A 24,390-nucleotide genomic window follows, 5' to 3' on the forward strand; every position below is an offset into this window, starting at 1 on the left:
AATATAGAGCTGAAATAAGCAACCTATAGTCCTATGCTAGTTTCACAAAAATGTTGATATTCTTTCTAAGTACCTAAATATTCTAATTAGAACCCTGTCTTGGATAGCCTAGCATTGGGAAAGGATGGACTTTTGAGTATTGGTTTAAAACTTCCTATGCTTGGAAACCGTTCTTTAGTGTTGTAGGTGTGTTATAGTTTTTAAATTTCTAGTTTGCCATCCAATGCAGAGAAGAGAGGTCCAGCTTACTGGTAATGTAACTAGTGGCAGAAGTGAAACTAGAGTGATCTGGAACTAGTAGCTGTGAAATCAGCCCTGCTTTTTCTTTCTATTTATCAGATTGCTTCTGAGTTGAGAGCAGACTTTGTAGACAGAGTTTTGGATTCTATTGTCTGGGATTCTATTGTCTGAAGTCCTAGAGGTTTTTAAGGAAGCTGTGTTTTAGGAAGATATGCTTGGTAATAGTATGGATGGTGGACTGGCATGGCAAGGGAGAAAGGGGCAGGACAAGGTGCCAAGAGTCAGAACTAGAATAGTTGGAGTGGAATTGTTACACAGAATGTTAGAACAAAACAAAGTCAAAAGGAAAGGTGGGCGTGTGTCCTGTGTAAGCTTTGCCTTGATGAAAAGATTTTAACTATTGTAAAGGAAATATCCCATGTCCTAAGGGAGAAAAAAATTGTGAACATTCTTACCGCTGTGCTCCCCCACACCCTCAGTGTGCCGCTCTGGTGCTCACCAAAACAAGCGGGGTAGGGGAAGTAATGTTTTGTTGTCTTTTGTGATTTTGAGAGGGGTCAAAATTTGTAAATGTACTGTAAGTACATGTACAAGTATGAATTTATACCTTGCTCCGATCCAGAAAGAATTAAGACGGAATGCTTTAGTTACATGTGAAAAACCAGCAAGATGTTTGCATTAAAGATGGGGTGAAAAGAGGGGTGCCTGGGGTCATGATCTCATGGTTCGTGAGTTCGAGCTCCATGTTCGGCTCTGAGAGCTTGGAGCCTCCTTCAGATTCTGTGTCTCCCTGTCTCTGCCCCTCCCCTGCTTGGGCTGTCCCTCTCTGTCTCTCAAAAATAAATAAACATTAAAAAAAAAAAAAAGATTGGGTAAAAAGGCAAAGTAAGGATAGAGATCTAAAACAGCAAGAAATTAGGATAAACTTCTTACAAACAGTGATACTTGGCTCATTGTAGAGAACTTGCTGAATGGCCACCAGTTTCACTCTCAGAATTCAGAGTGTCCTAAAGGTAAAGATAAGTCACGTTCCTGAGATGAAAATAAACTACTCTTTAGGAAAAGCATAAGTGTTCTTGATAGTAAAAACCTGAAAGAAATATTAATGAATCACAAATACTGTGGCTCTGTATCTAATGTGGTTTTTTTCCTCTTTGTTTTCATAATTGTAGGATTTTTATTTATTAAATTTTATTTAGTTTGAGAGAGAGAGCACGCGCGCTCTCGGGCATATGCAGGGGAGGGGCAGAGAGAGGAGAGAGAGGATCCCCCAAAGCAGGCTCCACCTGTTGGTGCAGACCTGATGTGGGGCTCCATCCTGTGAACTGTGAGATCATGACCTGAACCGAAATCAAGAGTCGGATGCTTAACTGACTGACTTGCGCCCCTAGAATTTTATTTATTTATTTATTTATTTATTTATTTATTTATTTATTTATTTATTTTTCAACGTTTATTTATTTTTGGGACAGAGAGAGACAGAGCATGAACGGGGGAGGGGCAGAGAGAGAGGGAGACACAGAATCAGAAACAGGCTCCAGCCTCTGAGCCATCAGCCCAGAGCCCGACGCGGGGCTCGAACTCACGGACCGCGAGATCGTGGCCTGGCTGAAGTCGGACGCTTAACCGACTGCGCCACCCAGGCGCCCCTAGAATTTTATTTTTAAAATAGAATAATGTCTGAAGAAAATTAAGTACTGGCAAAAATGTCTCTAGAAAGTGATAGATAATGGGTAGATGTCTAATGTGTTTGAGAATGGGAGGAAGAGCTTTGTGTTCTGGGGATTGGTAGCTGTCGGGTGAATTGTTCCAGGAGAGTGTGTATTTTTGTTTTGTTAGAAACAGAACAGCAAATAAAGGATCCTTTAAATTGTTTTATCAGTCTACTTGATTTCTAATTTAAAATTGAATGGCAAACTCGACTTTCTCCATTTACAGTACAGTCATGGCTAATGTTTCTGCTTGGGACATTTTGGACATTCAAAGCATATGGCAGCCTGGAACTCCCTAGTCTAGCTACTTAAGCTAAGATTAAGTCATTTTTATTGGAGGCACAGGTGTCTTGTAACTTTCATAACATGTATTTCTTCTTTTCCTTTTATTTGGTTGTGATTTATTTTTATTTATGTGTTCTTGAATTAGTATTATGTTCTATATGTATACATGTATAGATATATACGTTTTTTCCTGAATTAGGTGGGATAAATAAATGTGATTTTATTTTAGATGATGCGACTATATTTTGAATAGAGTAAATAAAAAGTTATAATTTGCATCTGATATATTTCCCTATCAAAATGTTAATGTGGAAACTAATATAGAAATCAACATTTTTTTTCAAATTAGGGTGAGCAAACTTCATGTGAATTTAGAAATATGAGTCTATATCCTAATGTTCTGTTGATATTGTTGATGTAGACAGGGCCTTTCCAAGCATTGTTTTTTTGTATGAGAATGAAAAACCTTAATATTGAGAAAGAAAAACATGGGAAAGATAAGTGAGCCTTAACCTCACAGAGAATGGATACTCATAGTTTGTTGATGATCCCAAACTCAGCTGGTAATGGATTTCACCCCTTCAGACAGGAATGAATGCAAGAAACCTATTACTTGCTCAAAACAAAAAACAATACAATAGAGGCTTATTACCTGAAGTTGTGAAAACATGAATTCAGTTCAGACTTGACGCGAAATCTCTCCTTACTTGAATCAAGTCTAGCTAAAATGAACTTTATACTTATTTTCATTTCTGGCTCTACTCATGTTAAAATCTTTTTTTTTTTTAATTTCTATTTTTATTTTATTTTTTAAATTTACATCCAAGTGAGTTAGCATGTTGTGCAATAATGATTTCAGGAGTAGATTCCAGTGATTCATCCTCTATGTATAACACCCAGTGCTCATCCCTACAAGTGTCTTCCTTAATGCCCCTTGTGCATTTAGCCCATCTCCCCACCTACAACCCCTCCAGCAACCCTGTTTGTTTTCTATATTTAAGAGTCTCTTATGTTTTGTCCCCTCCCTGTTTTGTATTATTTTTACTTCCCTTCTAAAATCATTTATAAAAGTATTTTTGATCCTGGGGTAGTCATGAAGGGTGCTAGTTTGCTTGGAGAAACTCCTAGGAAGCAAGAAAAATATGAGAGTGAATATATATAATCTCTTCGGGATATGTGGTTAAGTGTGCTGTTTTTTCATTTAATATGTAATTTACCGGAAATCAGAGTAGTGTGTGAAGGAGAATTCTCAAATGGTCACACAGTTTTGAGGGCTACCTTTTTGTTGTCAGTTTTGTGGAATCTGATGATAACAATTTGTTTATTGACAAAAACATGCACTAACCAGGACATGATTAATGCATTTATTGGGTTAATTTTGTATATTTTAATCATATGGGATGCTACATAAATTTGGAAAACAGAACATTAATGTAAGGTATTAGTGCTTGGTACTCACGTGAATCCCCAGCTCTGTGAATTAACATGGCTTTTGCATAGGTCTGCAGTTTAGGTTACAGCAGTAGGAAGAAGGATCTGACATGAATTAATTGCTCTAACAGGTATTATATCTGACATACTTATTTAGTAAATGTTACTATAAAACCTGAGTTAAAATTGAGACAGTGCATAAGTGGACCAGGAAACATTGACTAGATGATACACAGACCAATGGCTAACTTAGAAACAATCAGGATGGCTGTCCTGGCATCCTTAGGTCTGTGTTGGTATCAGAAGACAAAGTATAGAACACAGCCCAGCGTTCACAGTATAAACCAGAACCCAATGGACAAGTATTAAACACATAATGGAGCTTCCTGCATGGGACTCTTGCATTTGGCATGTTGCTGCTTAAGTATAGTACTTCAGTTTTTTTTTTTTTTTGAATTTTTTTTTGAATTTCAATTTAAAAAATACATATTTAGAACTTGGAAAGAAAAGGAGAGGTGTGTATGTGTGTAAAACGAACACTTAATTTTTTAGTGAACAGAGTTGGGAAAAATAATTGATCCAGATGTTATGTTCTTTCCTTAGCCCTTTCCTCATTTTGTATGTTATTCGATTTTTTCCCCCTAAGGTTTATTTATTTTGAAAGTGAGCGAGCTCTTACATGCAAGCCGGGGAGGAGCAGAGAGCGTGGGAGAGAGGGAATCCCAAGCAGGCTCCTTACTGCCAGCACGGAGCCTGATGGAGGGGTCGGGGGAGGGCCCAAACCCACGAACTGTGAGATCATGACCTGAGCCGAAGTCCGACACTTAGCGGTCTGAAGTCAGCACTTAACTGACTGAGGCACCCAGGCGCCCTGGACTTGTTAGTTTTTAAATAATAATTGTGTTACTTACCTTTAGAGCTGTTGTCCATTGACTTAGAATTATTTTAACAAAAAGAATAAAAAACCACTGGTTTCATTGAAAAATTACTGGAGTCGAATTAATTTCTGAAAGCATTTCAAGCAGGCCATGCCTTTTTTTTTTTAAAACCAGTTATATTAAAATCCTACTGATTGTAAAAATTGGGAATTCCTCTTAAAATGGAAAAAACTTTTAGACTAGCATCACTGTGGAAGTGTGAACCTCTTATCACAGATGTGTAAGGTTTAGTGTGAATATAGTGCCTCCCACTCCACAAGTTATGTTTGTTATTTGCCCTGTATTTTCTGAATTTTATTCATTGTGAGTCAGGTACTAAGTTCTATTTGTGGGGAGTCTCTTGTATTGGTTAAATGGTGTTTTTGTAGCTTGTTAATCGTTGCTTTAGAAATAACTATATAACAGATTTTGGCTCCTTTTCCCGAAGTAAAATTTTTTTCAGAAATTCACTATATTCCAGATTGTATTTTCTCTACCAGTATGTTTGATCTGGATTTTTCCAGCTTATTTAGATACTTAGGTAGTGGCAAAGTTAAACTCTTTGGAGTGGGAAGAGAAATAAAGTTTTCTTTTTTGCTCACTTGCTTTTGGTTGGTTACTTTTTGTGGTAAGATGTCTTTGAGAGGAAGCTTTTCGGGTGGGCAGGGAACCATCTATGTTTTATGAAAGCGGTTCTAGTCAAGCGATTTGTTTCAAACTGTAGAACTTCTTTGGCAGTAATTGTATCCAATTTTGTTTGCAGTCCAGTTACAACGCAGGGATCACAACAAACACAGCCGCCACAGAAGCACTATGGCATTACCTCTCCTATCAGCTTAGCAGCCCCCAAGGAGACTGACTGCCTCCTTACGCAGAAACTCATTGAGACTCTGAAGCCCTTTGGGGTGTTTGAAGAGGAAGAGGAACTGCAGCGCAGGTGAACTCACCCGCCCGCGTGTGTTTCTTTTCGTGTATAATTTTTTTTATTACTGTAATAAACTAGTTTTGAGGCCTTAACCTACTCAGAAAGCCAGAATTCTCCTCTGAAATTTGTCTTTTTCAGACAGCAGCAATACTTAGCAAAACCTTTTTTTTTTTTACATAGAATTTTATTCCCTTAATTCTGAATTTTGATGCTTTTGGGTCATTACAGTACAGATGTGTCAGAAGGGGAGTGGCTGACTCAGCTGAAGGAACGTCTTGGCCAGTGTGACGTTGCCTGCCTGCATGTCGTTCCCTACCGTGTGCTTACTTTCTGGAACTTAAAAACTGGTTACAGTCTGGGGAGCCGCCTATTGAGCACCGATTCTCATTTGAGTTAGTAATGAAACAACTTGATACTTGATTGATATTTGCTCTTTTCAACAGGATTTTAATTTTGGGAAAATTAAATAACCTGGTAAAAGAGTGGATACGAGAAATCAGTGAAAGCAAGGTAAGGTGACGTATTCGTATGTGAAATAATTTGCCACCTGAACACAGCGGTAGTCTTAAGTAACCCCGTTCTGCCTAGAATGGATTTAGTCTTCACTGCAGAGTTTGTTTTAGACCATTGGTTTGATATTTTGTTTCTAGTTATTTTGAAAGCTGGGAAAACAACTGAATCCAGTGACTTATAAGTACTGTCTGGTTGCCATATTTAAAACTGAAACTCAGTAATTACTTATGCTTCACAGAAATAATAGATGTTTCCCTGAAGAGGTGCTTTAAAAATGTATATTAAGTATTTGAGAATCTTGTTACCTTTTAAGCAATCCTACAGCAACGAACAGTGTTTAGGTTTTCGGATAGTATACTCTCAAACTGAGTATGTTTAGTTTTTTATAACATTCTCTGAGTTCCTAAAACTTCATTATGAAAAATCATATCTATATATGGTTGTTGTATCCATGATGGGGCTTCTGGTAAAGGAAATAAATATATTCTCAGAGTTGTGTGGGGAATTCACTTGACCCATTTTTACAAGTTGCATAGGGGTGCCTGGCTGGCTTAGTCAGTGAAGTGTGTGACTCTTGATCTCAGGGTTGTGAGTCTGAGCCCCACATTGGGGGTAAAGATTATTAAAAAAAAAATTGCATAGGTAGTGGTAATTTTCCCAGGGCAGTACAAAATGCATATTTAATGTATAACACAACTGAAAAATTGATGGAAAGAGAACCAAGGGTAAAGAAAACCTGAGAGAGATGTTAACATAGAAGAAAGTCTTGGTTTTAGTCAAGTTTATAATATTGTTTTCTTGAAACCATGTGTATATATTTCAAGTAACTGATTAAAACTTCAGCACTGGGAGTATTGTAAATTGGAGATTCCGTGTAGTACATGTTTCTCATTGATAGAATTCCTGATACGAATGAGATTTTTTTTTTTTTCCAATCAAAAAACTTTTTTTTAGAATATTTACTTTTGAGAGAGGGAGACAGACAGAGCGTGAGCAGGGGAGGGGCAGAGAGAGGGAGAGAGACACAGAATTGGAAGCAGGCTCCAGGCTCCGAGCTGTCAGCACAGAGCCCGATGAGGGGCTCAAACTCACAAACCGTGAATTCGTGACCTGAGCCGAAGGCGGACGCATAACCGACTGAGCCACCCACACCCCACGAAGGAGATTTTCAAAAGGAAGTTCTTTTTGAGCTGAGCAGAAGATGTCCAAACTTAAGTATTTTTTCCTCCTTTATCGAACTTCGTGTTTCCTTAACCTTCTGAGGGAAACAGCTATGTTTTAATGGCATTGTGTTAGATGTTTAAGTTTAAAACCGCAGCCAAGTAGACAAAGCCAGGACTTAGATTTATTTGATGTGAAAACTGCATATTGCTTCATTGATAGTTTTGTTTCACCTACTTCCTCAAGTGCCTCCTCGTAAGTTTCTTTAACCAGTAATTCTTGATAGAGTTCTTCCTGCTGGTTTTTCTGAGGGTAGAAATTTTGTTTGGATTAATGAAATTAATGCTCATTCCTGTTCAAATTTATTGGTGTCCTTTTCTGGATAGCTTAACTGCAAGTATTAAGTTGGTTAGAGAATGGGACTGAGGTTAGGCTTCATAAATTTTGTTCGTTTGTGTTTGCCTTTTGTACAGAGAATTTCTTCCTCAGTTTTAAGACTTGATATAGGATTTCTTGATGTTGACACTGTTGGTATTTTTGGATCAGAGAGTTCTTTTTTAAGGTTGCTATCTATCCCTGGCCCCATTTTTACTAGATACACCGCCCCTGTCCTCCCTCCCCCCATCTCTCCAAATTATGACCCAAAATATTTCCAGATGTTGCCATATGTTCCTTGAGGAGCAGAATCATCCCTGGTTGAGAAACAGTGATTTAATATATAGTTCCAAATCATTTTTAGTCTTTTGGGAGGGGGGGAATTATATAAAATTTTAATTTTACTTCAGTTGTCTTGTTTGCTGTGTATATCCTAAGACTTAAAAAAAAAAAAAAAAAGACTTGCAACTTAAAATACTTTTCTGTGCCCTGAATTAAAGAATCTTCATTCTTCATTTCTGGGTAACAATTATTATTTTTTAAATTATTATTATTATTATTATTATTATTATTTTTAATGTTTATTTATTTTTGAGAGAGACAGAGACAGAATGAGAGTGGGTTAGGGCAGAGAGAGGGGGAGGCACAGAATCTGAAGCAGGCTCTGAGCTGTCAGCACAGAACCCAACGCGGGGCTCGAACTCACAAGCTGTGAGACCATGACCTGAGCTGAAGTCGGATGCTCACCCAACTGAGCCACCCAGGCGCCCCATGGGTAACGATTATTGAAATAGCTATAAACCTGTTAATGTCTAAATGTGTACTAATACAGTAGCCACTAGCCACGTGTGGGTATTTCAGTTTAAATGAAGTAGAATTAAATATTCAGTTCCTCAGCCAAGCTAGCTGTGTTTTCAAGTGCTTAATAGTGAAGTGAAGCTGAGGGCTACTATATTGGACAGTTCTTTAGAGCTTGCTCGTCCAGAAGATTTGTGTTTTACTAGGAAGTCAGTGTTCTCAGGTGGCTTCTTCCTAACTCCCTTTGTAGACCTATTTCAGCAGCATCTTACTGGATTAATTTAAATAACCAGGCCATCTTTGCATGTGAGGTTTTTAGTTTTCAAAATATAGGAAGACAAAAAAATGTAATATTTTACATACAGATCGTCTGTTTTCTGTAGGTGATGATCAAAAGTGTCCTTAAAACACAAGGGAGTCCCTGAATCTTTATGATTGATTGTTAGGGTTTTGGAGTATGAAGTAACACTGTTTATGTTATTTAGGGGAGGTGAGGAATGATATGGGGTTTGGTAGTGAATCAGACTTTACTGAGGAATTAGAAAGTGAAGAGAAACATTGACCTGGCACACGTTAAAATTGTTTTTTGTTTGGGCATGTATTATCCTTACTTCCAGGGGCATTAAATACTCACCATAGTGAGTACCGTGGGTCAGGAAGATGAGTACCAGGGTCAGGAAGATGATTTTTAAATGCTTTCCTTTCCTTTTTCTGGGTGTTTCTCCTCTAAGAAACTGTCAGTAAGTTTTCTGTTCAGTCATCCCACCAAAACCTTTTGAGAATCTGAACTATTATGTAGCCGTATTGGCCTTAAAGTCACTTTTTTTTTTTTCAACGTTTTTATTTTTTTGGGGACAGAGAGAGACAGAGCATGAACGGGGGAGGGGCAGAGAGAGAGGGAGACACAGAATCGGAAACAGGCTCCAGGCTCTGAGCCATCAGCCCAGAGCCTGACACGGGGCTTGAACTCACGGACCGCGAGATCGTGACCTGGCTGAAGTCGGACACTTAACCGACTGCGCCACCCAGGCGCCCCTTAAAGTCACTTTCGATACGGTAAAATTATACTGTGATGTACTATGGGGTATTCAATATGATCATTGAATGTAATCTAAGCAGTCAGAATATGTGTTTTTTTTAATATTCTAACATTCATGATGGGTGCAACATCTTAGTCATGAATAAAAATGAGTAAAAATCTGCTTCTAACACGGCTCCAATGGAATTACACACTCTCAGTCCTCTTTTATAGCAGTTTCCAGAAATGTGGCAAAATTCTAAAGTGGTTTGGGTCAGTAAAGAATGCTCATTAAAAGTTGGAAATCGCCTGAATTTCAAAATTGGTTGATACATGAAGGCCTGGTATTTTGTAGAGCTTATAGAGTTTGTTTTGCCTCCATAAATGTGCACTGAATTCTTACTTGGAGTTGTTTTTTTTTTTTTTTTTTTTTCATATATAGTGCTATTTGCAATAATTTCCTTTGTACTCCCCTGACAAAATACCCATTTTTTTTTTGTTTCTTTAAACAGAATCTTCCACAATCTGTAATTGAAAATGTTGGAGGAAAAATTTTTACATTTGGATCTTACAGATTAGGAGTACATACAAAAGGTAAATACTGTTTTAATTATCTTGAGACGGAGTACTTGTTTTAGTTCTTAAACATCATAATGACACATTCATCTCAGTTTAGGTTTGCGTGGGAGATAGACTACTTCAAGGGGCCTAAAGTTGGTTAAGAAGATAAAGATGCCTTCTAAACCTGCACTGTCCAATACAGTATTAAGTAAATGAAAAAATTCAGTTCTGTACAGCATAGGGAATATAGTCAGTAGTATTGCAGTGACGTTGTGTAGTAATATGGTGACTGAGAGTGGTGAGCACAGCATAGTGTATATATAATGTTGTTGAATCACTGTGTTGTACACCTGAAACTAATACAAGATTGTATGTCAACTGTACTTCAATTAAAAAAAAATGCAGTGCCTCCCGTGTTGCAGAGTGCGGATATAGAACATTTTTCTCATTGGAGAGTTCTTTTTTTTTTTTTTTTTAATTTTTTTTTCAACGTTTATTTATTTTTGGGACAGAGAGAGACAGAGCATGAATGGGGGAGGGGCAGAGAGCGAGGGAGACACAGAATCAGAAACAGGCTCCAGGCTCTGAGCCATCAGCCCAGAGCCCGACGCGGGGCTCGAACTCACGGACCGCGAGATCGTGACCTGGCTGAAGTCGGACGCTTAACCGACTGCGCCACCCAGGCGCCCCTGGAGAGTTCTTTTTTGGACAGTGCTGTTCTCTATATCATTTCCTCTACCTGAAGAAAAAGAAGTTGGGAGATGAGAACAAAAATGAATTAAAGCTTTTAAAAAAGACCTGTGGATTTTCTTTTCTGCTTGCTTTTTTTTTTCCTCTTCCCCATGCTTTTTTTCCCCCCACAGTTGTAAAATACAGTTAAGCCAAAAAACGAACCAAAACAGTGTGTATCTGCAGCTACTGGTAATCACTGGCAGTATTTTCTCACTTGCACTTGTAGTTTTTTCCTCTGTGCAAATAAATACCCAGTGAAGCTGTTGTCATGGCAGAGAACATTTATTGGGCTCCTTAATAATAAGCTCTCGTCTTCATGATCTTATTTATTCCTCAGTACTCTTATTCTCAGCTAACAAATAGAAGTCTGAGACTTAAAGAGGCAATAGGCTTGGACAGTTTCTCCCAGTCGTGTCTTGGCGGAACCAGGATTCTTCAGCCATTAACCACAGGCTTCTGTGTTAAAAGTGTCTGCCAGTGTAGTGTTCTCTTTGTTCTGGCCTCCTTCCTCCCCATCTCCCGCTGCTCCGTGCCAGTGGTAGTTAGTGCATTTGCTTCTGATGTGTCCTGTACGGGTACGCTTTTCTCTTTCATGTATGTGCTAAATATACAGCCTTCGGAGTAATGCCTTAGCTATTGAGTCTTCTAGGAGAATGACTATGTTGACCTGATTCCACATTGATCTTTCCCTTTTAGGATCCTAGTTCTTGATTTAAGTCATCTCTTTTGTGTTTCCCCTATGTACTCTGTGCTGGCCTACTATCAGGCACTGAATTTGTAACAGATACCTTACATTGGTCTGCCTCTTTGATTCTTGCCAGTGATCCTTTTTGAACTTTATGCTATAGGTCCCATTTAGGGTCCAGATAGAGGCTTGTAAGTACCAGTCACAGAATGTGTAGAAGAAAACCGTGTGTGTGTTTGTGTGTGTGTGTGTGTGTGTGTGTGTGTGTGTGTGTGGTTTGCTAATGAACATGGCTATGACTAGCAACATCAGGATGTTGGGTGTATTCTTGAATAGTTCCCCCTCTTCACCATTAAAGTCCGATCTGAGTCCCCTTTGTTTGACTCCCAGTCACCTGGGCCGCTATAAATAGGATGCTGTAGGAAAAAAGATATCCCATCAATTAAGATGACGTTTTCCCTATATTGACCAGTACTTTCTTTAAGGGGAAGGGCACATTTGTAGAGGCTCACCGGTATAATGTTAACAGATTCTCAACATCAAGTACTGCCATGATAAGATGTAAAATAATTTTCTTGTATAGTAATTAGTGGTTGATGGGCTTAATTTTTTTTAGGTGCCGATATTGATGCGTTGTGTGTTGCACCAAGACATGTTGATCGAAGTGACTTTTTCACCTCATTCTATGATAAGTTGAAATTACAGGAAGAAGTAAAAGATTTAAGAGTGCGTAAATGTTTGGGGTGAAAGGGGAGGAGTTATAAACATCAGTGAACTGAGTGAATTTTATGGTGTAGCCGTCATTTATTGAGCTCTTGCAGTTTGCCAGACCCTTTCAAGTGCTTAACATGTATGCTTGCATTTTACTCTTTACAACAAGTCTGAAATCATAAATTTAATCCCATGAACAGAGTAGGAAATCAGGCAAACAAAATAAACATTAAGCGATGTAGCCACAATGACATATCTGAGTGGCAGAAATCAAGGATTTGAACCTAGGTTTGTCTGATTCAAGAGCCTAGTGTCTTAAAGCTAGTTGCTGAGAACCTAGTCTTTGTCAGGTATTTTGCTAAATTATGTATAAGCAGTTTCAAATAATTCCATTCACTTACAAGTGCTAAAACTAGTATAGGTCTAATCTGTACTTGCAGCGACACTGAGTTTATTTCATTTTCTTACAGGCTGTTGAAGAGGCATTTGTACCAGTTATCAAACTGTGTTTTGATGGGATAGAGGTAAGGCAGTTCTTGCTGTGTGTAATTTTGAATGGGGTAGGCTGAAAGTTTATTTTAATTGCTGAGTTGGTATGATACTAAAATTTTTTTGGGGGGGAGCCTAGGTGGCTCAGTCGGTTAAGCGTCTGACTTCAGCTCAGGTCATGATCTCACAGTTCGTGAGTTTGGGCCCCGCATCGGGCTCTGTGCTGACAGCTTAGAGCCTGCAGCCTGCCTCGAATTCTGTGACTCCCTCTCTCTCTGTTCCTCCCCTGCCCATGCTCTGTCACTCTCTCTCCTTCAAAAATAAATAAAAACATAAAAATTAAAAATTTTTGACGGAATTGACTCCCTGTTCTTTGTACAATATCAGTTTTAGTCTTTTAAAAAGAGCCTCATGAAATTGAGAGCTAAAATATAGGCAGCAATAATGCAACATTGACTTTGAAATGCTTCTGTGGAACCATTTACTTGGTAGGTTCTCCACATGCAAATTTTATAGACTTTTAATCTCATTAAGGCAATAACACAATCTATTTTTGCAGATAGAACTTTGCCTTGACCTCATTTAAATGAAATATTTAAGAAGTTCAGAGAAAACTGTGACCTGATACTGTGTATGCAGAGCTATTTTCTGGGAGGGGAGGATTTAGGAGTTCCAAATTCTTAAGATGACACTCATTTCTGTCTGCTACTTTCCACATTTGTAGAGAAGGCAGTTGGAACAAAGCTGATAAGACAGTGAAGCGCCTTCAGTTACCTGTGTCACTTCTGCCGTATGTAATGGTGCTGGGAAGCCACTGGTAGTCATAGTGCAGATTGTAAAATTCTGAAAACTGGAAGGGTAATGCTTTATTGTTTACAAGAAAAGCGACTTCTATAATTACTACATAAGATGCCCAGCTCCATCGTCCTTGAAAAGTAGATATAAAATAAGTACACGTTAAATGTTAAATTTAGTAAAGGTCCTTAATAAGTTGAAATAAAATGTTAAATTGAGGTTTGTCAGGTTTGTCAGGTTTAGATAGATTTGTTGTCAATGTTGAAATAAATATAAAACCATCTGTAACGTATAGCAGTGCCCTGTTTTCCCCAAAGGAACGTTATCAAAAGATAGGAGGTTGTGTTTTGGTGGAAGACCCAACTCAATTGTGTAAACTTTTCAAGATGGAGATGAAAACCAAATGGTTACTCGAAATATTTAATGTATTCGTTTTCTGTCCATACGTTATATAAAAAAAACAGTTTTAGGGAATGTGTTTACATTGCAACATTTTAAAAATCATTTTTTCCTAACTTTTTTTTTAAGTTTATTTTTATTAGAGAGAGAGTGAGAGCGCGTGTGCGCCATGCACCAGTTGGGGAGGGGCAGAGAGGTGAGAGAGACAGTCCCAAGTAGGGCCCACGCTCAGTGCAGAGCCCAACACGGGGCTTAATCCCATGATCGGGAGATCATCTTAATGGACTGAGCCAGCCAGCCACCCCCATTTTATCCTAACTTTAATTGGCAGTCTCCTTGAGTTGCTTTTTGAGGTATCTGTTTTTGTAAGCACATGATCATTATTTCTGTCTATATTGGAGGAGCTATTTGGATGTTGGAATTTGTTTCAGTGGAACTTTTTTTTTTTTTAATTGTTTTTAATGTTTATTCTTGAGAGAGAGACAGAGCATGAGCAGGGGAGGGGCAGAGAAAGAGAGAGAGAGGGAGACACAGAATCTGAAGCACGTTCCAGGCTCTGAGCTGTCAGCCCAGAGCCCGAAGCAGGGCTTGAACTCACAAGCCGTGAGATCATAACTTGAGCTGAAGATTGTACGCCTAACCGACTCAGCCACCCGGGCGCCCCTCATTGGAACTTTTATCCTGTGCCATGAGGAATTATTTATAAAAGTGTACAGCTGTTTTTCTGGTCTATAGGTGCATGTTTGAGTGATTTTTCACAATAAGCTCTTAAAATACTGCTTTTTAAATTGATACTCTAAGAGGCTTATTTTAGACATAGACAGCATCCGAAGTTTTAGAACCATGAAATCATGCCCTCAGGAATAACAACCAAATCCATGCCGTTTCTTCGTGCTCTCACCTTTTCTTGAGGAAAAGGGAAAAAGTGTTGTCCGTTTCATTCTCTAAGCCTTCAGAATTAGCTAGTGTTTTTTTGGGGGTTGTTTCTATTTAGTCAAAACTAAGTTGGGGAAATATAGTGTAATGTTACAGATATGTAAGTTCTTAAACATAAGGAGCTCCCTTTTTACTGGCAGCTGTATTTGGGCTAAATGTAGGGATACTGGCCTTGTATTTGGGCACTGTATTGTTTCATATATGATCAATTCACAGTTCATATAGAGGGAGAACTAAACAGTTAATTTTTGCGTTAATGAACTTTAGTAAATAAAACTTAGTAAGTATGACTAAAACGACAAGTAGGTATTTATTCAAGTTCTCTTTCATAGTGCTATGTTTTTTAAACATCTGATTAAAATACCTGTGGTACAGGGGCGCCTGGGTGGCTCAGTTGGTTAAGTGTCTGACTTCGGCTCAGGTCATGATCTCGCAGTTCGTGAGTTCAAGGCCCGCGTCAGGCTCTGTGCTGTGCTGATGGTTCAGAGCCTGGAGCCTGTTTCAGATTCTGTGTCTCCCTCTCTCTCTTACCCTCTCCCCGTTCATGCTCTGTCTCTCTCTGTCTCAAAAATAAGTAAACGTTAAAAAAAAAATTAAAAAAAAAATACCTGTGGTACAGATTCGTGTTGTTTGGCCTTTTGGAGGCATTGTCATGTTTATAGTTGATGAGAAGATCCTGGCTTTAAAGAGTATTAAGTGTTTTGATTTTTTTTTTTTTTAATTTTTTTTTTTTTTTCAACGTTTATTTATTTTTGGGACAGAGAGAGACAGAGCATGAACGGGGGAGGGGCAGAGAGAGAGGGAGACACAGAATCGGAAACAGGCTCCAGGCTCTGAGCCATCAGCCCAGAGCCCGACGCGGGGCTCGAACTCACGGACCGCGAGATCGTGACCTGGCTGAAGTCGGACGCTCAACCGACTGCGCCACCCAGGCGCCCCAAGTGTTTTGATTTTTTAAAGAAATGCCTTAAAAATAGTTTGATGTATATGGAACATTGAGTTTTGTTTTTGTTCTAGATTGATATTTTGTTTGCAAGATTAGCACTGCAGACTATTCCGGAAGACTTGGACTTACGAGACGACAGTCTGCTTAAGAATTTAGACATAAGATGCATAAGAAGTCTTAACGGTATGTTAAAACCCACTTCCATTTGTGTAGTAGCTGTTCTTGTCAAATATGAAATCGTTTTTAACTCAGATTTTATAATGGAGTTTTTTATAGCCATGCTATTTACCCATAGCGAGTCAGATAAAATACACGTTACTTAATAGCTAGACTGCCAGAGGGAATTTATTTTATTCACTGGTATTTTGAACTGTTAATGTGTTTTCTTTCTGGGACATTTAAAGACTGACATCTGTACTCTGTTGCTAGTGGTGTAGGTTTCACTATATAACCGAATTAGTTGTGATGATGATGATCCTTTGTAACCTTTTCAGATGTTGTGTTTAAAGGGGTTAATTTTGAACACTGTTGAATTTACGTTGCTTGTTGCCTTGCTGTCAAAGAATAATTCTTGGAAACTTAGGGGGAGGAAACCCTTCTCAGCATATCTGGACTGGAAGACGTTTTAATTTATCTGATGAAAGTTTGAGATTAGGTAGATTATAGTTCAGACTCTTTGGTTTATGGTAATACTTGTGATAGGAGATACAAGTTTTAGGTTTTTTATTTGCTTTTTAAATCAGTTAACGTTACTGATTCTGTAAAATGTTTTTATTTAAGTTTGACATCAGTCTTAGAAAATTGAAAAGAAATATGGTCATTAAACTTTTGATGATTTAATGTTCTGTTTTTTCACTCCCTGTTAATCAGGTTGCAGGGTAACCGATGAAATTTTACATCTAGTACCAAACATTGACAACTTCAGGTTAACTCTGAGAGCTATCAAACTGTGGGCCAAACGTGAGTTCAGAATTTGTTGGCTAGCTTATTAAAAATGTTTAAACTTTTGTTCAACACTAACTTTTCTTTTTGCTTTTCCCTTATCAACAGGCCACAACATCTATTCCAATATATTAGGTTTCCTCGGTGGTGTTTCCTGGGCTATGCTAGTAGCAAGAACTTGCCAGCTTTATCCAAATGCAATAGCGTCAACTCTTGTACATAAATTTTTCTTGGTATTTTCTAAATGGTATGTGTTTAGATTATATTAAAATAAAATTGATTGTAGACACTGAAGTTTAGTCTTATTTCTATGACATTTCTGCAGCTGGTTTCAGATTGAAGTTTTAGTTCATGACGTAGCCATTTAGGTAGACTTGGGGAGATCATATTGTGTAGAAAATGGCAAGCCTGAATTCCGTTCCTTTTTCCTGGCTTTCCCAGGATAGTAAGGCAGGTGCTTTTTGTGCTTCTTATCCTGCAAATAAACCCTGAATTTTATCTGTCATGTCTGCTAAAATCCAATGAATCGTATCCGTTTCAGGAACTTTGGATAAAATTTATATATACCACTTCTTTTACTCTTTGGATTCTTCTAAACTTGTAGGTCATTAGTTTTGGGAATTGTTTTTTGTTTCAGTTGCCCATTTATCTTTGGCAAAGCATTAAAAATGTAATTGTATGTAAAAAGCTTTTCAGAATATAAATGTGTAAAAAATGGCAATTTGTCATCCCTCGGAGATTAGTCATTGACCCAGGAGAGTTTTTTTTTTTTTCCCTTAAAGCTTCCTCATTTCATTATGTTCACATTTGTCAAACATTATTTCTTTTAGAAAAGTAAGATAAAACATTATTGCCAATTCATATTAGTTGCTTTGGCCTAAAAGATTCAGTTTCTTGATTTTTAATCAAATTGGTATCAGAGATTTGTCTTCCCACTCTATACCTACGAACCCCTGTACCTACTCCCTCTGCAAAAACAGTTCTTTTTAATTACTTTTACAAAAATTTGAGTTATTGGAAATATAATTTAGAACTATGCCACACTTTTCAGTACACAGTCTGTTATTTACAGATTTGATAGCACTTAATCACATATAATCAATTTTGAGGAGATTGACTACAGGATGTCAGGATTTCTGTAATGTTACACATACATAGCAAACAATATTTCTAAAAAGCTAAGCTTGATACTAAGGGTGGCAAATGTTTTCCAATTTTTAAACACTTCCATAAAAGACTGAGGTAGCTAACTCATAGAGTGCGTCTTGAAAACAACGTATTTGCGTCACAAGGTTTCATTACACATATTCATGTTAACAACTTTTAAGTCGTGAGATAGAGAAAAATTTTCCAAATCAATTTCTGTAATTATTCATATTCCTTTGTCTAAATGAGTGAACTTTTTCGTCCTCACTTGTCTTTGAACATAGCTAGTATAAAGAGAGGATTTTTATCTTTCAAGAGGGATTTATCCTGTTGAAGGTTGAGGTGAACACATCAAATGTCCTGGGATAGTACTAAAAAAAAAAGAATAGCGCTTTATCAGTTCTTTGAGAGTCAGAGAAGATGTTTTGACTGCAGCCTAAGAAAGCTACCAAATGGTTTAAGTTAATTTCATAGAGGAAAAGTATTTTGAGTGGTGTTAACATCAACAGAAAGGAGTAAGAGATTATATATATCAAGAGGGCAAAATGAATGAAGAAGGATCACATTCACAAATGCTGTATGTTTAACAAAATACGTTTAGATGGTAATATCCAATAGTCTTATCAAGTGCTACAATCTTTTTAAACAGGGAATGGCCAAATCCAGTGCTATTGAAACAGCCTGAAGAATGCAATCTTAATTTGCCTGTATGGGACCCAAGGGTTAGTGTATTATTTTTTCCCCTACAAATTCGCACTGTGCAATAACAAGTAAAAATCATCTGCATAATCTTCAGGGAGACTTCCCATCCTTTTACGTATGAGTGGACATGTCCGTATTACACTTTTTTTTTTTTTTTAGATAACATCAACTATAATTGTCCTCTGATGTGAGAAGCATAATTATGTACCCTGTAAACTCCATTTAATTGTACATAGTTTATAATATCAAGTTCACTAACATTTTAATTTATTCTATATAGAACTACCTTGTAAGTCAAAGTTGTGTGGGCATTTGTGCTTAAAAAAAAATAAAAGATACTCAAAATCCCTGTATTTTTTTATTTGATCTAAATGTTAAAATTGGGTTGTGGTAGGAGAACTGTCTAATGTTTACGTGTGGCAGATAACTTCTAAGCAGTATCGCTCTGATTATTATGATGTAATTTTAAAAATTGGTTGGGATATTTCAGATTACAAAAACCTGGTTGGGCTAAAAGAAGAGCTTCTTTTCTGCTTTATGGGAAATTACGACCTTTATCGCTTACTCAGTTTAAATGTTAACAAGCAATTTTTTAATTGATAAACATAGGTTTCAATAAGACTTTAAGGTCTATAGATTCGATTTTCTACATTAATTTGCTGTCTTATTGCAGTATTGAAAATAATGTCAGTTTTAAAATCTGTTAATTACATCAAGCTATGTATTTTCAAGTTTTCCAAACCCCAAGCATTTAATTTTGGAAGGATGTGAGTTTACCATTTCCTTTGTGGAAATATGTCACGTATCATTAGTATACAGATTAAGTTATTAAGTCATTTCATTTTTTTCTTAAAATGGTACCACCATGGGTAACCTAGTCTCCGCATGTGTTAATAAGTTTATATTTCCTTTAAGTTAACGGTACATTAAAAACTACGTTTCCATCTTGTTTAAAATTTGTTTTGCACAGAACACTGTCAGGACGTTTCTGAAAAGTATAATTATGTGTGCATCCCCATTTCTGTTGTTGAAAAAAGAAAAACTAAACATCAGTAGATGCCCAACTAGAACTTTTTTTGCTCGACAGGTACACTGTTTAAGGTTGCCAGAATAGTCATGCCCAAATGATTGAAGCAAACCTTTAGTTTAGACCAAATCTCTGATTCTATAAAGAAATTCTGTAAAAACAATGTCTCCTTACATGGTTTTTCTTTCTCAACTCCAGCTATGAGTGAACTAAAATTTAATCATTGGTTCAGTTTAACAAGGGGTAAAAAGTCCAAGTATCTGTTGCATATGTACTTGAAGAAACTGATTGGCTGTTGTTGTATGTAGGTAAACCCCAGTGATAGGTACCATCTTATGCCTATAATTACACCAGCATACCCACAACAGAACTCCACGTACAATGTGTCCGTTTCAACACGGATGGTCATGGTTGAGGAGTTTAAACAAGGTAAGTGTTTATCCTTATGCTCTCCTTTATACACGAAGGATTTACATACCATTGTAGACCCAGTTATACAGTTGAAATTGAAGAAAGCATTCACTGAAGTGGGTTTTGGTGTTTATTGATTGATTACAGTATATATTTGAGAAGTGACTTGAAAAGCTCCATTCAATTCCTTTGAGGCAAATTATGTTTGATTATATACTGGAAAGTTAACCAGTTTGAAGCTGTCTCCTTGGCTGTGCCTTTACGGGCTGCTTTAGTGCCATACCATTGCCATGTACAGTTTTAAATGCTACCAGTTTGTCTCCACTGGGTGACGTGAGAGATGCTTTTTACCAGGCACTGTATATACTTGGAAAGAGCTTTGAGCAGGATTGGGGCCAAAGTGCCTATTATTTTGGAAAAACCTCTAAACTTCCATTCGCAGCAGTACGGTTAATTTCCTTGCCTAAAAAGGTCTTTGAGGGAAGTAGCTGAAACAGGATTGTTTGATTTGCTTGATAATAGTCAAGGAAACAGAATTAGCTGTACCACTACCGGCTTCAAACTCAGAAGTGTAAGATTCTTTTCTGTAGTCTGAAGAGGCTCTTCATGGGAGGATGTCGCTTAGGAACATCAGGAAGCTTGTTTTTAGAAAGGCAAGAATCAGAGCTTTGGGGAAATTTTTCTTTCTTGGTTAACGACAGTGCTTCAGTTTTTGGAGAGAGTCATCCTATGAGCATGGCAATTAGAGTAATGGTAATTTACCAGAAACCTGGCTCTCAAAAAATCCTCCAGCTTTTTGAAAAGTGTGTATGTATGTAAGAGTCTCTGTGCTGTAAAGTCGATAGACCAAAATTGCTATTTGTTAAAGTTATGATTTTAGGATTATAGTGAATGCATGTGGTATGTTTAAGATCTTTAAAATTTTAGATTGTTAGACCGAAGCATGCCAACATTTTAATATGTTTTTAATTTAGGTCTTGCTATCACAGATGAAATTTTGCTGAGTAAGGCAGAGTGGTCCAAACTTTTTGAAGCTCCAAACTTCTTTCAAAAGTACAAGTATGTATTTTAAGGCATGTCAGACATGTTACTCTCTTAAGTAATGGTTTAATGGTAGCATATGTGACCTCTCTTCTTGCTAGGCTAATGTAGTTTAAATTTTCCTTCCTGTCACAAAGGTTGTACTGATTTTAGTAGACCCCTTATTTTTTCTTTGTTGAGGTGAAGTGTAGCCCCTACCGTTTGCTACCTGGTGTAACCCAACTCCCACGTATGTAGCAGCATCCATCCTATAGGCGTCTCAGTCGTCACCTGAACTCTCAATCTGTATGCTTTGGCAAAGGAGTGAGCAGTTGAAATCTGTGGTTACTGTTCTCTCTTAGGAAACTATTTCCAGCTAGCTCTGGAAACTTACCATTGAGATCCTATATGAACATAGGCAGAGCTAATAAAATGTCAACATAGAGTCAGGAAAGGGTTTCCAGTAGGTAAAGCACATGATTGGCCTACCATTTCCCCCTAATGTTAATAAAGCCCCTTCCGACATTGCTACAAATAATTTTCTTGGGATCTAAGTGGGTGTAATATTTTTTACTAATGGTTTTAATATAATGATAATACCATAGTACAGGTTAAAAGCCTGATTGTGTTGGTTTTGATGAAAATTGTAAGTTATAATAAATCTTACTTTTTAAAACAAAAAAAACGGACTTGCACTTTTATTTGCCCTGAGCTGAAAACTTGCCAAAGTCCCACTTAAAATTTTTTTTTTCTTTAATGCTTGAAACTTTCCTGACCATTTGATCTTGTGTTGGATTGTGTTTTGTAATAATCTAAGCAAGGTTGCTTTATGCTATTTCCCCAATTAAAAACAAGAATGATGACCTTCATGATGTCTCTGTGTTTTGTTTCTGTATCTTTTGCATGAAAAAGCAATATGGAGCCAGCTTAATTGTTGTGTTCTGGGAGCACTGCGTTGTCAGTAAAAAACTTAAATAGCATAACATTGAATGCTCATGTTTATTATTCCCCGTAAGTTTGTGCTTTTCCATTTGGCAGATTTTTTTTTTGTTTTTTTTTTTGTTTTTGTTTTTGTTTTTATTTTAGCCAATGTGGAGGAAGTACCTTTTGAACATTTAAACTAATAAACATATATTCTGATACTTTAAAAACTACAACATCAAATTACTTAATTACTTGTATGGAGAATAAGGAAGAAACTGGTTTTGTAGAAAAGTATCAGCATCTCTTAATCCCTGAGAATCAAAGACGAAATTAGATTCATTCTTCCTATCACTTCCTGGTAGAACTCGAGGTGGGTAGAATGAGGTTTCTGAAATGGCTTCCTTCACTTGAAGAAAGATTAATTGTTGAAATTGAAACCTTGATAGTGTCATCTATTAGAATAAATTTGCATTACTAGAGCTTTGAAGGGTTTTTTTTTTTTTTTTTAAACCTTGCTTAATCTTTTTTCCTTTAAAAGTTTTGAGCTGTCCTTTAACTGACACCAGATGGTCCCTATAAGGTCTTCAATGGACTGATTAAAAGGTTACAGATTATTTACTGAATTCTCTTGAAACAAATCATTTTAGGTGATCAAAAATGACTTCAAGCATGATGAGATATGAGGAAGTAGCAACAAATAGAGGGCATTCTATCAGAAAAATTTAAGTTTTAGCTGTGAGTCCTGGGAAAACAGATTTGAAAGCATGACAATAATGGGCTAGTTTCATCTTCCAAATCCCATTTGTATTTTTAACTTCTCCCAAAATGTTCTTCTTTAGAATAGTCTAGTGCTTACTATCATTAGAGTGTGCAGGTAGTCACAGGTTTGAAGTTTTCCTTTTAACGTATCACGTGTAATACCCCCCAAGTGGGCTGTACAACTGAATCGAAATCCTTAGTTGTCTCTTGAGTCAGAGTTGGCTTAGTGTGTCCTGAAACCAGGGCCGTTGGTTATGTATTGGATCTTAGGTTGTAATATCCCTGCCTGTCGTTCTTGGAAGGGTGGGAACCATGGGGGAAATTTCATTTGTCTTATAAAGCAGACAAGTCCATCTTCCAGATGATCTCCGTGTTCTTTGAGAAAAAGGGATAACCTCGCTCTGTTCAATTTTAAATAGCTGCAAGAAGATAATTCTCATGTTTTTCCTTTAAGATAATTCAGGTTGACACATAGCAATAAAGGTAATCATCGTTGACATAGGAAATGTGAATACTTCATTCAGGTGTTCCATTTCAATTGGAAAAAGGAGGAGAGGTAACAGGGAGGGGCCAACGTTTTCTCTAGGGCGTAGGATTATAATTTCAAGGTGTATGTGTGAATAGAATAATTAGCCTTAAAATGTTTTAAAAACAAAATACTAAACTGTAAACTTTTGTTTCTGAATTAAAGATGGAATTGTGAGGAGTTTTCTCTAAGATGATTATATTTTTCAGTGCACATATCTGAGCTGTAGTTTACCCAAGTACAATATTCTGATGAAATGGCCAGGAAACCTACTTACATACTATATTTTGGTTGGAAATAGTTATTAGGTAATAAAAGCAACTAAATTGTTCTTAGGAATTTTTAAATAGGTTTTAATTCATTTGGGATACATTTTTATAGTGAAAAAAATTTTTTTGGGGGGGAAACATACTTTAAGTTTGGGTCAAGTTAATGACCATTGCATTAAGGCTTCAAAAGTGTCTCCTGAAAGCATTTGAACATCTTAAGCAAATTATAGTAGCAGTTGGAAATAGGGGATCACATTCTTTAGGACAGCGATAAGAAGATATATGTAGTCTAAATTTTGAAGTACTTCTTGGTTTTTCTATTCTCTGGTACAGATCTTAGGAATTGAATACCAGTTTTGGTTTTTAAAACTTTGTTAACAAACTCGGTTGGGATTTGGTTTCTGTGTCTTAGTTGGATGAGTCTTTGTTTTATAAATGGATTCCTAATGGCAGGTTATTTCTGTTGAATGTAATTACTGTATTTAATATCTTCTACTTTAAATTTGCTTAAATGTGGCTGAGTGAAGGATGTAACAAGAGTAGATTACCACGCCCCCCCCCCATTGCGATAAGAACCAGTTTGAACTCTTTAAACTTTGAAATTTTAAACTTTAAATTGCCAACAAAATTATGTTCCAATGGATTGTATGTTTTGCCTCTGTAAATAGAGAACATTGGTTGTACTGAAGACTAAGGCGGTGATTAAGAACATCCATTTTAATAGTGTTGTAAGAGTAGTTTAGAGACTGAGAGTTTTGTCCCCTGTACTAGGTGAATGCAGACATCTTTGCTTTTTTTTGTTTTTGTGTACATGCCTGCTTTTATAGTTTGCTGTCTCCTGTTGTAAGTTGTTAGACTTCTGTGAGCTCTTTCTCCATCTTCTCCCCCCCCCCCCCCCCAAACTGTTGCCCATTTCCAATCTCCCAGGGACTGGAAATAAGGTGGCTGAGCTTGTTAGGATTTTAGTGGACTTCAGAGCATTTAAGGGCTCTGAGTGGGTCTGTGTTCATAAGATGCATGAGCTTTTAGTGCTTT

The 24,390-nt window shown here is 37.2% G+C and overlaps 1 protein-coding gene and 1 long non-coding RNA gene across 17 annotated transcripts in view; one reads left to right on the forward strand and one right to left on the reverse strand.

The window, feature by feature from the left end:
* PAPOLA (poly(A) polymerase alpha) overlaps positions 1–24,390 on the forward strand; it is a 63,168-nt gene that overhangs the window by 12,005 nt on the left and 26,773 nt on the right. For 15 of the 16 annotated variants that reach the window (XM_045452013.1, XM_045452020.1, XM_045452018.1 and 12 more), the window contains exons 2-12: positions 5,349–5,522; positions 5,954–6,020; positions 9,888–9,969; positions 11,970–12,079; positions 12,535–12,588; positions 15,701–15,812; positions 16,500–16,589; positions 16,680–16,818; positions 18,367–18,439; positions 19,755–19,875; positions 20,832–20,916. In XM_045452013.1, coding sequence (XP_045307969.1) covers positions 5,349–5,522; positions 5,954–6,020; positions 9,888–9,969; positions 11,970–12,079; positions 12,535–12,588; positions 15,701–15,812; positions 16,500–16,589; positions 16,680–16,818; positions 18,367–18,439; positions 19,755–19,875; positions 20,832–20,916 — 1,107 coding nt within the window. Of the gene's footprint in view, positions 1–5,348; positions 5,523–5,953; positions 6,021–9,887; positions 9,970–11,969; positions 12,080–12,534; positions 12,589–15,700; positions 15,813–16,499; positions 16,590–16,679; positions 16,819–18,366; positions 18,440–19,754; positions 19,876–20,831; positions 20,917–24,390 lie in introns of those variants that run through there. The other variant, XM_045452026.1, reaches the window with a different exon arrangement.
* On the reverse strand, positions 7,194–7,451 carry LOC123584291. Its single transcript, XR_006705301.1, has 2 exons — positions 7,337–7,451; positions 7,194–7,278 (listed from the first exon to the last, which is right to left on the reverse strand). It is a non-coding gene; the product is annotated as an uncharacterized LOC123584291 (long non-coding RNA).

This window comes from Leopardus geoffroyi, chromosome B3, assembly GCF_018350155.1.
Source record: "Leopardus geoffroyi isolate Oge1 chromosome B3, O.geoffroyi_Oge1_pat1.0, whole genome shotgun sequence".
Classification (NCBI taxonomy): domain Eukaryota; kingdom Metazoa; phylum Chordata; class Mammalia; order Carnivora; family Felidae; genus Leopardus; species Leopardus geoffroyi.